This window comes from Rattus norvegicus, chromosome 1 (assembly GCF_021556685.1).
Source record: "Rattus norvegicus strain SHRSP/BbbUtx chromosome 1, alternate assembly SHRSP_T2T, whole genome shotgun sequence".
Classification (NCBI taxonomy): domain Eukaryota; kingdom Metazoa; phylum Chordata; class Mammalia; order Rodentia; family Muridae; genus Rattus; species Rattus norvegicus.
The window spans coordinates 2,702,113-2,717,280 of NC_141534.1; the positions used below are offsets into that span (position 1 = coordinate 2,702,113).

The 15,168-nt window shown below is 44.0% G+C and overlaps 1 protein-coding gene across 1 annotated transcript; it reads right to left on the reverse strand.

Moving 5' to 3' along the window:
- Nucleotides 1–1,797: 1,797 nt before the first annotated feature.
- On the reverse strand, nt 1,798–13,074 carry LOC108348301 (histocompatibility antigen 60b-like). The gene is made up of 6 exons (XM_087604508.1): nt 12,983–13,074; nt 12,552–12,682; nt 8,438–8,668; nt 7,907–8,173; nt 6,560–6,768; nt 1,798–5,137 (listed from the first exon to the last, which is right to left on the reverse strand). The coding sequence occupies exons 2-6, from the start codon at nt 12,640–12,642 to the stop codon at nt 5,063–5,065; spliced, it is 873 nt and encodes a 290-aa protein (XP_087460634.1). The 5' UTR covers nt 12,643–12,682; nt 12,983–13,074; the 3' UTR covers nt 1,798–5,062.
- Between the last annotated feature and the right edge of the window lie 2,094 nt (nt 13,075–15,168).

Here is a 15,168-nt window from a genome sequence, read left to right on the forward strand (position 1 = left end):
TATAAAACCCGTGACCACCATTCAAGAGTGCGGGCCTGACCAACAATATGCTGGGCCCTTCCACAAGACTCATTAAACTAATAAATGCCCTATACTATTGGCTAAAACTCAATATTATAACAGCAGTTTTTTCACTAGACACTCCCTCAGCTCTAATCAGTCCATCTTGTGTGCAATTGACATTAAACTCACCGCTACACTCTTAGAGCTGACTTGTTGTCAGTTTCAAGTTGCAAGTGTCCAGAATACGTGCTTGATGCCAATCTGCCACTCCATCTGCTCAGTTCATCTCTGCAATGAAGTTGAGGGTCAGCACTGTGGTCCAGGAGGGTTCTTCTCCTGGGAGGGCACTTTCAGGTTAAGTATTGCATCTTGGATTGAACCAACTCTGTCTGTTGGCTACACTGCCTTCTAACTCAGCACAGGATTTATCCTAAAAAACTGGCTAGATTTGAAGTTGAGACTATCCTACAGAAAACACGTATGTCTTTTGTAACACAGTTTTTCTTTAGGACCCGTTCTCAAACGGAGAGCACTGGCTTGCTGATGGCACATCAGCTGTATCTGCAATCTGGTGATGATTCAGACCAGCATTCTGTAATCCTTATAGCTAAGCCTTCATGACTGTGTGACAGGATGCTCAGGTGTATACCCCAGCAGATCCTCCCACTAAACCTTGCTCAAACTCTGGCTTGTCACAAACCCAGTCTCCACCCTCTGAGCTCCCTTTGTTTTTCCTCTCTCCCCTTCCCTCCCTCTCAACCTCAGAATACTAGGCCGCCTCATACACTCCTTCCCTTGCTTAGATGTAGGCATTCCCCTGCAGAACATTGTACAGGAATTTATGGGACAGTTAGAAACTGTCCTTCCTCCTTCAAACAACTCCTGCCAAATGAAGCTTCTGTCTCCAACCCAAGTTACCCTAAGAGGCTTCACTTCATTCCTTGGCTCCACTGTGCCCCTTTTCAAGGTTCTGCATGACCTATGGGCCCAAGTCCCCCATCTTCCACCTTATCCATACTCAGGGTGCACTCTAATATATCTAATCATGCTATATGGTCTTCATGTTTCCTACTACACTGCCGAGAGTTGCTTCCATGTGTAAAAACGGAAAACCATCCCTCAAATGGGTAAAAGGTACTCTTTTTCTGGAGACAAAATTAAAAGATCATGGCCAACCTATCAGGGTGACCACAGATTTAGGTTACCCTCAATTTTATCTGCCAACAATTTTATAAACTTTATATAGTAAGAAACATGGAAGTCACAAATCAATTATCTTTAAAGTACATAGGTGGGAATATCTGAGGCCCACAGTCAGAGTCCTAGTCATACTATAACATGTCTGTCTGATAAAATTCTTAGCTACTACATTGGTAAAATCTTGAGGGTCATTCATAAATTCTAAGGCTGTATCTAATAGCCACAAGGGACCTAAGCAGACTAAAGGTGGCCGAAGACAATATAACTTGGGACCTGTGGCATTCCAGCATTTCACATCTTTGAGGATGACTTAGTTGACTAACTTGTGTATGTCGACATTTTTCTGTGAACTCCTATTCACATATGGAATCTAGTGTGTGTGTGTGTGTGTGTGTGTGTGTGTGTGTGTGTGTGTGTGTGTGCGTGTGTGTGTGTGTGTTGTTTTGTGGTGTGGCAGAGTTGACCCCTGAGTATGTGATTTGAAGTATCTGTTTTCTGCCTTCAAATAGATGGTATGTGGAAATGTTTACATGATATAATGTCCTTCCCCCAAAGTGTTTAATGAAAATTGACTGATAAAAAAGCTAGAGAATATACAAACTTAATTCACTTTTTTTAATTCATCAAATGCAAGCAAATTTGACACATTACATAATTTAAATTTGTGGGGAAAACAGGAAATATTGCATTATACAACCACCACATATATGTCACCAGGGTATTGAAGCTGGGTGTGAAAAGGCACATTAACCAACGACAGTGTGAGACTTGATAATGTTGTGCATCTAAACCTATTTTGCAAAGCACAAAGCATGGACTGGTTTTCTGTGTGCAGAGTTTTAAACCTTCCAGAAAAAGAAGAAGCCAAAATTACAACAGGATTTAATCCGAGGCCCTTATATCAGGTTATGAAGCCCTTATTTCTCCATTTCTGGGATTTCTGCTGCTTGTCAGTTTCTATTGTCATACTTCCTGCCTGTCTTGAAACCAAAAAAAAGGTAGTTGCCCCTTTGATCACTGTGGGTTACAATTATTTATTCCTGCTCACAGCCTATTTCTGGTTTTAACTCTTTGGTGACTTTGTCTGGTCTCACTTAACCCTCCAGTATGATGTCTATGGTCTAGATTAGAAGTCACTGTGATGGAGTTAGTGCTGTGGCAGGATGAGCCATCACTACCATCTACACCGACACCTACAGTAAGCACCGAGGACCACTTGAACTCTGAGTGATGTCAACATCATGTAACAATCACCCTTCCCCTCTCCTAAATGTAGGGTTATCCTTCATAAGTTTTATGGTCGTATGAACCCAGGAGAGTTCAACAACCCCAGACCGGGCTCGCAATGTACCATTCTCAGCAATACGCCCCTTCCAAAAGGAAGCATTTGTATCATCCATTGATGACATGATCTGCCCAGCTTTCAGGACAGCAATGCAGATGCAAAGAGTTCTCCCGTCAAAAGTAAAATCATAACATCCTCTTTTAATAACCAGAGTCTAATGCTTAGATTCTGACTCAGTTTCTCATGATACCTCACACAACGAGAGGGTGAATCCTACCCAACCCTAGAACCAAAGGCCAGTAGTTGAACGATAGTCTATGAAAATTATTACCAAAGAAATTATCAGCTGTTTGCCTCTTATAAAAAGGCCAGGTAATGTTGCATAACTAGTATATAAAACACCCATTCCCTCTCTGGAGAATTGCCTCTGGAGAAGTCTCTAGCTGTGTTTGTGTCCACAGTGTCTATCATTTTCTCATGTGTATATACACATGTGGGCATGCTCGGTCATATACTCACGGAGACTACACTTTACCTCTGGATGTCACTTCTCAGAATGCCATGGATGCAATGTACTGTGTTTTGAGTCAGTCCTACTGGAACTCACCAATTCAACTACACTGGCTGAGGAGGAAGCCCCAGAGATGCACGTCTCTCTTGCTGTCCCCTGCACAGTGATTAGAAGCATGTGCCACCACAGTGTGCATGGGTTCTGAGGAGAAAAGTCAGGTCCTCATACATGGAAAGAGCAGGGACTGTATGACTGAGTTCGCTCTTTGTCCCTTGTTCCTTACTAAAATGTATATAGAATTTTCAGTCACTGAATGTGACACTGTTATGCCTATTCCATGGCCCCTGGTAGTTCCTGGCATGTCAGTGCACTCTAGCCTAGGACGGTTATAGTCGTGTGTTCGTACTCCAGTCTATGGTCCTATGTGTCCCTAGAGGCGTCACTGTTTGAGGATTTAACATCCCATTGTCTGTCATTCATCTTCCTTATGGATGTCAGCATTTCCCTTTGCTTTCTTTCACACAGTATAAATTCGAAGTAGAGTACACTGATATGCCCATCATATACATTAATTATCGTTGATGTGTGATCTGAGGTTTGCTTACTTCCTTTTCCACTTTGTTTTTTATTTTTGCTGACACACCCCTCTTGAGAGGCTGAGGGAATGCACCTCTGTTCTTAAACAGAGATCAGATCTCACGCTGCACAGTGTGAGGTTTCACAGTGCTGTGAGGCAGGCACTGGGTCAGGGGAGCAAGCATAGTCCCTGTTGACGAGGGTTTCAAAGGGATGATGAATTTCTTTGAGCATTTCATTTGTTTGAAAATGTTGGGTATTCCTAATTTCTCTCCCAATGGACAGTTTACTCATTAATTGGTTAAAGTATTATGAATGAAATCCGGAATAAGTGAGTTATGCTAGGAAAACAGGTACTCGCATCTATGTCTTAATTTACCAGCTCCATCCAATTCGCTGACTGTAATTGCCAAGACGTCCTAATTATCTTTGACAAATGGCTCCTGGCCAACCTGGGCTTTTTGACTACAGAGAAAATTACTAATATAAACTCTCAGATCACACATTGAACACCACACAGTTATCTTATGGACTTAGATCACAGAATGGCTGCAGAAGAGTGAACAATTAGCCATTAGAGTGTAAAGTGACCAGACAGGAGGCAGAGACAGAGGGATAACAGACACACAGACAGACTCAATGCAGGAGGTTAGAGGAGCTGTGAAGGGAGCTCATGGAGAGCTGCAGGGCTGCACCAGGCCTCAACACTGAGTGAACTACACAGGTGAGGTGCAGGACTGAGGATCCAGCAGGTGAGATGCAGACCCACATTAGCATGAGCAGCAGATGAGCTGTGAGACAGTGATTCAAGGAGGAGACATTAGCAGTGTGGGTGGAGCTGAGGGCTTAAGATGGCCAGGAGTTCTCTGTCTGCAGGTTCCCTGACACAAACAGCCAGGGGACAAGTTTGGGGTGACATAACTTTTGCAGGATCAGGTGGCCTCTTCAGGGCTCCAGGCGAGGGTGAGATAAATCCTCAGAGCTGGATGCTGATGTGGTTTGAGATGCACTTGTGTGCACTGCTTCCCACCTATTTTGATAGCTGTGGAGGCGACATATTTTTACTTTGTGGAGTAAGGTAATTATCAGCCTCTGCACCAGAGAGGGAAATGGGTGGGCATGTGTCTCTGTGTAAAGTGAGGTGTCATGTCCTCCAATGTCTGCATTGCACTCAGGAGGGAGCCAACTGCAGCTTGTAAAATGGAGTCACCCAGGGCAAGTCCTTGTTTTACGCAGTGAGGAGTAATTGAGAGCCATGCCGAGCTTCAGCTCTGCAGTGCTATCAGGTAAGTGTCAGACAGAAGAATATCAGAGCAAGAGTAAGTCATCACAGCAACAGCCTAGTGCACCCTGATGCCCTGGTTGGTGAGGCTCTGACAGCGATCAGTCTCCTGAGTTCCTACCAGTCTGGTTCAAAGTCAGCAGCAAGGTTTTCTGAGATGTCATCAGAAATATGTTCCTTTGCTGGAGAAGCCACAGAAATATGTTCAAGATTCCTCCAATACAGCTGTTGATGGGGACTGAAGTTCATACTGAAGAGGAAGGGGAGCAGCAGGAAGCACCTAGGACAAAAGGGGTGTGGCTTAGAGTGTGAGCCTGGGCATCAGCTGCAGCCCCCACTCTACTCCCCGATATCACAGACCACGGAACCAGTTACCCAATCCTTCTCTCTTTCACTTTTCCTTCTAGAACTTTCTGCCACTGTGAGCTCCACTATGATAAGACTTCAGATATTTCTGGAGTTGTAAGTGTAGTGAAACAAAGATAGTAAATAAAACAAAATAAAAAGAAATATGAAAAACTCAGCAAATATGAAAGGTCTGCAAAATATAGCAGAGATTTTGTATTTGCTCGTCTTTTTAATTTCACGTTAGATGTTGAAAAAGCTTCACTTTATCCCCCAAGCTGGACTTCAGCTTAGTGCACAATCTACTGCATTCCTGGATTCTTGTGGCAATCCTCCTGTCTCAGCTTTCCAGATATGGGAATTGTAAGACTGACCAAATATATACATTTGAGGTAAAAATTTTCAGACAACATGTTATTCAAAAATAATTATATTGACTTAAATATGGGATGTCACCTGATGTTAGATGTAAATCTTTTACCTCCATATGCCTATAGGGAAAATATTTTAGATCATATTCGAATAATTAGAACATCGGAATCTTCATCACAATCCTGTACATCAGCTCTAGACTGTGTGGCAAAGGCTAACAACAACAGTGGTGGACACTCGGTTCACATTAACTGCATAAACACAGGTGACTTCAACTTCAGAGGACAGAGACATTGGAATCATGGTACCACGTGCACTGAACTGTGGCTAAGTAGAGTGGCCAAGTTAAATAAATGAATGGGTTTTATTGTTCTCTTTGTTCTTAATACAGATGTAACCAAGCAGCCCAGGTTGGCCTTGAACTTGGTGACCTCTTCGTGGGCCTCCTGAGTGCAGGGATTACAGGTCTGTCCCACAATGTCAACTCCTTAAAAGATCTGCTCATTGGGATCCTTCTGTCTTAAATGGTGGCCTAAGCTAGGAGCTATTAAGGTATAGACTTGGCCCTACTCATTAGAATTATTGTGTGATGTTGGATCATGTCATCCACAGAAAGCAAACAGACTTTACTCACAGTCTTGAGAGAACCATTTCTTGGATATGAGGAGAAATCCCCTCATTTCCATTTTCCTTGAATCTTATTTGGATCCATGGATTCCCTGTTCCCTCAGCAGGACTTTACTGTTTCATCCTCCTCTGACTGCAGAGTTAAACTGACTCTGTTGCCTCCTGTACCCAACCATCATCATCTCCAACATTACCGTGGAGTGAGGGCTGAAGATTAAGCTGAGACTTCATTCTAACAGACAGAGAGACACTGAAATAGCTAGTGGCTTGGATTAAACAAACCACTGGGACCTGTCTCCAAAGTTCTTACCTGATTTATAAACCAAGAAGAAGAGTGAGAACACAGCCCTTCCCTTACCTTTTTTTTTTCCATAGAAACCACGATCAATGCAAGGAAGATTGCTGTAAACTCAAATACAATTAGATAATCAGTCGTAGATGTAGGTTGGGTGCTATTCCCTGTAGATGGACTCTGGTTGGAAGACATGGCTGGGGTGCTATTCCCTGTAGATGGACTCTGGGTGGTAGATGTAGGTTGGGTGGTATCTGGTGCCTTTATTGTCGATCCTAAAAAAGAAAAATCAGAAAATATACGAATGAAGCTAAAAACACACCTCGATCAGCAACTTCTCTCTGTGCAGCCCAGGGACTTCAAATGCAGTAACTATTTTCCCAAACCCTGGATATAAAGATGAGTAGAATGTGTATGTAAAGTGTCCTTACAGAGTTTGTTTCTCTATCAAAGAAAGCAAATGTCTACTGAAACATCAAACAATGTGACATTTTTCTTGTGGTTAGAACTTTTTGGTTGATGGCATAATTAGGGGTGTTTAATTGTGCCGAGAAAAATAATGAAACCTTCAAAAGTGATGTTAAAACTGGTGGGAAGGCAGCTATACTGAAGCAAGAAAAGGCTGGAAGTTTATAGTGATGCACACAGACTTGGGGCTCACTGGCAGGCCATTTAGAGCCTGGGCCACTGCTTAACAGGGAAGGAGAAACATTGAGAGGTGTAGTGGATGGGCCTGAAGCTGCTTGTATTCTTATGCTAATTTGAGCCCCTAAAACTGATTAATTGCATTCTACCCCCAGGTAATTGTGATCTATAAATAAAGATAACAGCAACCAATAGCTGGGCAGAAGAGACATAGATGGGGTTGAGGTTTTGAGGACTTAGAAGAGACAGGATCACTAGGAGGACGAAAAACGAAGAAGCTACCATGGACTAGAGGAAAGCGCAGGAGGGAGCAAGGAGAAGCATCCATGGGATAATGGTCAAAAGAGCATGCACAATTGGAGACCAGAAGGAACATGGTAAATAGTAAACAATAGGTCAGGATTATCGATACGAAGCAGATTCTAACAGCCTGGAGGGTAGGCAGCTGCCCAGCTATTGTACTACATGAGGGTTGTTAAAATGATAAAGCCTTTCAGTGTGTCTCTGTCTGAAAAATGTTATGATTAAGTCAGAGTAGAAGACCCAGGCCAGGATTTAAATTTCCTACTACAGGGAGGTGAGATGGGGAACAGAAATCCTAGTGGCCATCACTGACTCCCTACAGAGGAAGACCACCTGAAATGACTCAGGCAGACTATCAAACTTTCCATTGTGCACACATGCTTACATGTATATATGGAAGTCACTAGAATTTTCATACCCCCCCCATGTGGATGCTTCCTTGTTGTCATCTAATTAACTACTTACTTGTCAATTCTCTGGAGTCTGTCAACAATTTCTTGAGGCACAGACTGAAATCTCCCGTGGAGAGGAACTTGAGACTTTGGAATAGTTCCCTGTTATTCTCCCATTGACTCATGGTCTTGATAGCATTAGGCTGATTTTCTCTCCAGGTCATATTTTTTGGATAAAAGTAGAAGGGATACTGTCTATCAATCATGAAGGCCCAGCATCCATCCATGAATTCTCCTTGATTATATTGAGATTGTACAGTGACCCGCAAGGTGTGATTACCTGCAAATGACACCCAACACCATCATCTTCCACCCTTTATAGAATCATCCTCACTCAGTGATCCAGTCACTCTCTGCATGCTTAGGGTCTGTATACTTTCCTCCTTGGTTTGCTGTTTCTCACACATTGGGTACCATGTATCTCAAGGTTGGGTCAATATTCAGCTCTTACATGCAGAAACATCCGCAACCCCTTCCTGCATACGCTCTGTTCTTCCTCTTTCTTATTTATAGCCTCTGTCTTTGCATTCTGTCTCATACTCACCCTTGGATTCGAATAGCCCTGACTCCAGCTTCATCATTTCATAAAAACTGTAACTCAGGCATTGGTTCAAATCATTGCACAGCTTAGTAGCATTTCCCTTCTTTTCAGTTTTACACACAGGTGAGTTCTGCCTTACATCGTCAAAACAAAGGACAGTCATTCCATTCACTGAGCATTGTCCAAGTGAGACTTTATACTGGACAGTGAAGTTACAACTTAGAGAGTCTGTACCTGTGAGAGAAACAGGCAGGTGAGGTCCAAAGTGGGGCAAGGGTCCATAGAAGTCACAGTTTTCTTGCACTCAGAATCTCTCTGATGGATCAGGAGGAGAAGCCTCTAATCAAGAAGTCCAGCAGCTTCTGGATCTTAATTCTACCCCATATTTAACTGTTATTATTCCTCAAAGGTGTTTATGTCACCAAGGTGATTTGTCTTGGAAGTAATTTTAGTGACTATTATCAGGTAGTAAAGAATAAAATATGTCAGATAGCATCCATGTTCCTGGGATGAAAATCTATCTGAGCACACAGGGGTAAGGGAAGCATCATAGTACACATGGAAATTCGACATGGAGCCTGATGTTGAGGGAAGCTCCTGAAGCAATGTACAAGTTTATCTTGGAGAGGGGATCTGCCAGCTGTGAGCTCAGGGCTCATCCCTGCTCCCACTGGGCTCTGTCACACAGCACTGTTGGTCACCAGGTCTCAGCTTCTCCCACATTATACCACACACCTAATCCACTTGCAAGGAGGGATCTGAACCCTCCAGTGTAGGGGAATGTCAGGGCAGGTAGGCAGGAAGGGGTGGGAAGTTGGGGAGGGTGAATACCCTCATAAAATAAAGGGAAGGTGGGATGAAATAGGGGGTTTAGGGACTAGGATATGGGAAAGCATTTGAAATGTAAATTTAAAAATACCCAATAAAAATATATCTAACATAAAAAAGAAATCTAAATAAAAATATCCAATAAAAAACAAAATCCACTTCGAAGTTTAATTAAAGGAATCTGTTTTGCTAATTGAGGAGCTGTGAATAATGAAGGTGACTTAAAGAAAGCATTCCTGCCTTCAAATATTTGCATCAATAAAAGATGATGATGATGATGGTGGTGATGATGATGATGGTGATGATGAAGGTGATGAGGAGGAGGGTATGGAGGAGCAGGAGGGCAGCAAGTTGTCTTAGAATGGTATTAACAGCAAACTTTTAGTAAGAACAACGTTTTGATAATGTCTTACAAAAATACCACAGTAATGCTGATTACACAAGGCCTCTAACATGCTTGGGATTCACAAAGTAGATTGAAAGTCTTGCCAGGGACTCAGATCTTACTTATTTTTATTTTATGTGTATCAATATTTGCCTGTGTTTCTATGTACCATGTGCATGCAGTGTCTGTGAAAGCCTACAGGAGCCAAAGATCTTCAGAGAGCAACGAAGTTATAGAGAGTTGCCTCTGCCTTGCTAGTCCTGACAATGAAAGCACACAGCACCATGCCCAGCCCTTTTACAGGAGGTCCAATGATCAGCTCAGGTTCTCATGGTTGGGAAGCACACAGTTTAAACTCAGCCTTCTCCTCATGCTTTGGACACAGGACTTTTAGTCATCAGCAAACCACCAGAATTCTCTGGAGCTAATGCCCAGGTGTCATAGAAATGTCTGGCAGGAATCTGTTGAGAGGCTAGTCCGTACTACATGTAAAACAGAATCTAGAACCGCTAAAACTTGTACTGAAGTGTGTGTAATAAGACTCAAAGAAGTGCACATGTCAAGAGAGATGAGTAATGAAATCAGTAGTATGGCTTTGTTGTAGCCAAAGAAGAGGAAGTGGGTCACTGGAGCTAGCCTGAAGTTTGAAAAACCAGTTCGTAACCCAGAGTCTCTGTCTTCTGTGGCATTTAGGTAAGGATGTAGAACTCTCAGCTACCATATATTCCTGTGTGCTGCCATGCTCCCCAACCTGAGAAAAAAGAAATGGTCCTGACCAATGGTATGCAAGCCCCAATAAAATGGTCACTGTGCCTTAGTCAGGACACTGACTGTCTTTGTTAAGGTTTTACTGCTGTGAACAGACACCACGACCAAGGCAACTTTATAAAGGACAACATGTAGTTGGAGCTGGCTTATAGGTTCAGATGTTCAGTCTATTATATCAAGGTAGTTGTATGGCAGCATCCAGTCAGGCACAGTGCAGGAGATCCTGAGAGGTTTACATCTTTACCCAAAATAAGTGAGGAGCAGACTGTCCTAAGGCAGCTAGGAGAAGGGTCTCACAGCCCGCCCCCTCAGTGACACACTTCCTCCAAACAGGTCATACCTGCTGCAACAATGCCAAAGTCCTAAAAGTGCCATCTCCTAGGCCAAACATATTCAAACCACCACACTACCAAGATAAAAGTAGGTACCAGGGAGTGGGGTATAGCCGTGAGAAGCCTGACCAAGCTGCTCGTGGGCAGAATGTGGAATTTTGAACCTTGAATTAGCAAAGAAGTTGATCATTTTAGCGGAGTGTAATGGGCCATAGGAGCAAAACCATGGACAACAGTGATGCCTTGAAAAATGTAGATAATAACAACCTAGTATTGGTTTCAGAGGAAAAGTGTCCTAGAAAATGACCTTGTAATATTGTTTCAAAGAATGTGTTTGCTTTGTGGCTCTGCCCTCCCATCCTGCACCACTATCACAACCCCCAGGAACAATTGCCTAAGGCAAAATTAAAGAGTTTAGGATTAATGGCTTTGGCAGAAGATATTTCAACACATCCTGTCTTGTGGTTGTTAGAAGTTACTCTTATGCGGAATGAAAAGTAGAAAGCTGGGAAAGGAAAAATACAAAAGGTATAGTTTGAGGAGAAAAGGAGAACCAGAAAGTGTAATGAAGAAAATCCATTATAGATGAATGGGTCCTCCCCAAAAATCCTCTGTCAACTATGTAAAGCCAGACCAGTGAGGTTAGATAGATGACACAGAGGATGGGGCACTGGTTGCTCTTGACAAAGATCTAGATTTATTCCCTGAAACCACGTGGTTGTTCACAACTGCCTGTAACTCTATTTTAGGCTGGGGGTCCTATGCCCTGTTGTAGTTTCCAAGGGCAAGAAGCAAACACATTGTACACATGCATAATGAAGTTAAGATATTATGCATATAAAATCAAAATATACCTAAAACAATTTAAAAGTGAGCCAGCTCAAAGACAGACCCAGATTGACTTCCTAGGAGGGTCAATCAGGTCACAACAAGTAGAGACCACTGATTGCCCCAGGAAGTGCAGTGATTATTTCTCTCTAGCTTCATTATTGCCCTGTCACTCAGGAACAATACCTCGGTGCTACTGTGAATGTGTATAGTGTTAGTTTAAAGAAAACTCTCAGAGCTTAAGAAGTAGGAAGACAAAGTATAATTGTTTCTCTCCTACATAGAACAGGGAACAAAACAATAACAGGAGGCAGAGGGAGGGAGGGGTCTGGGAGAGAGAGCAGAGAGGGAAGGAAAAGGGTGAGCAGGAGCAGGCAATGGAAGGGACAGGAGAGAAGTACAGAGGGTCAGGAAATTGAGTAGACACGTGGAGCAGTGGAGGATGGGGAACTAGGTGTAGCCACTAGAAAGTCCCAGACTCCAGGGAAGCAAGAGGCTCCCAGGACCAAATGGTCATGACTTTAGCCGAAATATCCAACAAAGGGGAGATACAACCTGTAGTGACCACCACCAGTAGAGAAGCATGGCCCCCAGTTGATGGGTGGGGCCACCCACACATCTCAAAACATTTAACCCAGAAATGTTCCCAGCATAGCCAGCCTGGAGATTGGTTTTAGGCTCCCTGCAGACCCCAATGGTGCTGAGGGCATTACCAGATTTTGCCTTCTGCCTGATGTGCTATTCATCCATGTAGCTTGTCCCACACCCTCCACACCATAACTTTTTCCTGACTTCTTCAAACCAGTGAAGGCTGGGTGGAGTGGAGCTAGGGAGAGCCCAAGGCCCCTAGTCCTTGAAGGAGAGAAAGAGAAGCCCTGTAGCTTCCCTCCTCATAACCCAGTTGTGAGCTTCCTGACTTAAACCAGGTCCATATTCTGTAACCCAACCCCACTCCATGCAGACCCTGAGAACTCACCATCTACCTGCATGGTGCCCAGAGAGTTCAGCAGAACCAAAAGGCTCAGAGTGAGAGAATGATTGCACTTGCTGGTTGCTCCCTTTGCCATGGCCCTTCCTGAGACCCTGCTGCCTATGGTGTGACTGGAGCTGCAGAGAGAATGAGAAAATCTGCTGTATTACCCCAACCACCACCCCTGCCTTCACCCCTCAACCCCTCCAAAAGCCCAGCACACAGAGGACACAGCTCAGAATAAATCCAGGCTGTGAATTCAGGACTTTTCCTGGTCCAGTCATGCAAGTTCCTAGTCCTTATCTAAGGAAATCCCTCCAGGGCCCTGTGGCTCTGATCATCCCTCCCAAGATCCATATCACTCCTGGGTGCCTGGAGGCCTTGACACTTTTTCAGGGCTCCCACACCCCACTCATCTCCCAGTCCCTTCATCTCACTCAGCAGTAACTGGGTCCTCAGAGTCCCTTGGGAACAGAGTAAAGAAACAGAATAAAATTGGTGCCTTCACCTTGATCAGATGCAGCCTGCCACCAGAGTCAGAGAAATTTATACCAGGCCAGTCCCTACCCAGGGAGGTGGCACGCCCATGCACACATGCAGTGTCACTCTGGGCGGTCCACATGAGATCATCAAAGTAGGTGGCCCTAAATATTGGCTGTACTGGTTTCCTGTGCTTCTCCTCTAGCTTGAGAACTTCCCTCAGTCTCCCTCAGGCTTCCGGCCTCCTCTCCCTCACTTCCTCTTTTCCTCTCCATCTCAGACTCATTCTTGCCCCTCCAGGTCCCTTCAGCATCATCCCCTGGCTCAGGTACAAGCTCTTTCCTGTCCCACTGCTTGTTGCTATTGTCTCTCCACTGATACTCCACTGATACCCCCCCTTCACGGCCTCATTTCCTTCCTTCTACTTTCTCTGTACTGAAGACAATTACTATCGTGTGGGGAAGGATGGTTGAGCATTTCCCCTTAGCTCTGTGACACTAGAACTTAAGAAAGTTCTGCAATCAAAAACTTTTTTCTAATTAAAGCATCTTCTGAGGGGTGAACAGATACCCAGAGATTAAGAGAACCTGCTGCTCTTTTCAGGTACCCAGACTGGGTTCCCAGCACTCACACAACAGCTCCCCTCCTCAGGTTTTCTTCTCTTTTGTTTGGTTTCTCTGTATAGCCCTGGCTGTTCTGGAACATTCTCTGTAGACCAAGGTGGCCTCAAAGTCACAGATTTCCTGCCTGTGCCTCTCGAGTGCTGGGATTAAAAGCTTATGCCACAATGTCTGGTTGATCAAAACCTTCTATAACTGTGGCTGCAGGGAATTAGATTCACGTTTCTCTTCATTGTGGTCACTGCACAACCATAATGTGGTCACACACTGGTAAAACATTCATGTAAATGAGTCAAAAATGAATTGACCCTTTTCTTTCTGTTGTAGAACAGGCTTCTGCATAAGAAATGTCCAAATCCCTGACAGACTACATATGAATCGATTTTTTAGTGTGCTTTTGGCTGTGAACTACATGTTTGTTAAGGGGCTTGTGTGTGTGTGTGTGTGTGTGTGTGCGTGTGTGTGTGTTCACAGGACAGAGGTTAACCTTGTGTGTGGATTTACAGGCTCCACATGTCTTCCCAGAGACCACCAGCTCTGCCCGGCTCTGAATCCTAAATGTGCTTGACCTCATTCTGAAACCATTTCCCAAGAGGGAACCATTTCTTTTTCCAGAGGAGTTCCTCGTTGCAGACTTTGAAGTCATTTGCACACACATTTTTCCACAGGTCTCACATCAGGGCCATGAATTTCTTCACCAGTGTTACATGACGCAGCTGGGGACAAATCTGTGAATCTCCTCGTGTGTGTGTGTGTGTGTGTGTGTGTGTGTGTGTGTGTGTGTGTGTGTGCGTGTGTGTGTGTGTGCTTGCACATGCATTGTATATTTAGAAGGTGCTGGTATGTGCATAGGGGGTTGTCAGTGAGTGAATGTATATACAGGACAGAGATTAAGTTTAGGTGAAGATTCACTGGTACCTCCAACCTGTGGGTTACTTAGATAAAGAACTTGAGATGCTCAGTGCTTGTCTGTGTGAGATAAGCCACAGCTAATGACACTCACTGTTGAGTCTGACAGACCCTCTGTGCACTGAGTCTCCCTCACACTGGCTTGGGAGCTTCAGTGGAGGGAACTCAGAACAGCTGTCTCTCCTGGGTGCTGAGGCTAATCTCCCTGGCTGAGGTGTGCAGGTCTCTCCTGTGGAACACTCTGATGAATCACAGCCACTCAGCTTCTCTGTCCTTTGAGCTTCTTGCTAGACTGCTCACAGCTGTTTTCTAGTAATTGTTTAACTTGGGTGGAATAAATTTTATAGTTGTGATTCACCTCAATGAGGATCTGTGTTTAAGGGTCACAGAATTAGACAAGTTGAGAACCACTACTCCTCAGAGACTTAAGAAGCAGAACTTGATTTTATATCTGAGATTAGAATATATGAAGCTCCCATGTGTCTGAAGCACCGAGGTTACTCTGGAACACCCCACGTGACTTCTGACTGATATCAGAGATGACTGAAATTGATACTTTTTAAACATAGCCCCACCCTACTTTCTGCCCTTTTCATTGGTTGCAGACAGAAGTG

Coding starts and splice junctions, on each gene's coding strand:
- LOC108348301 (XM_087604508.1), bottom strand. CDS start 12,642: ATGGCAAAGGGAGCAACCAGCAAGTGCAATCATTCTCTCACTCTGAGC. Junction 6,769..7,906: donor AGACTCCAGAGAATTGACAA/GTAAGTAGTTAA, acceptor TTTCTTTTTTAG/GATCGACAATAAAGGCACCA. Junction 5,138..6,559: donor TTTCTATGGAAAAAAAAAAG/GTAAGGGAAGGG, acceptor CTTTTGTCCTAG/GTGCTTCCTGCTGCTCCCCT.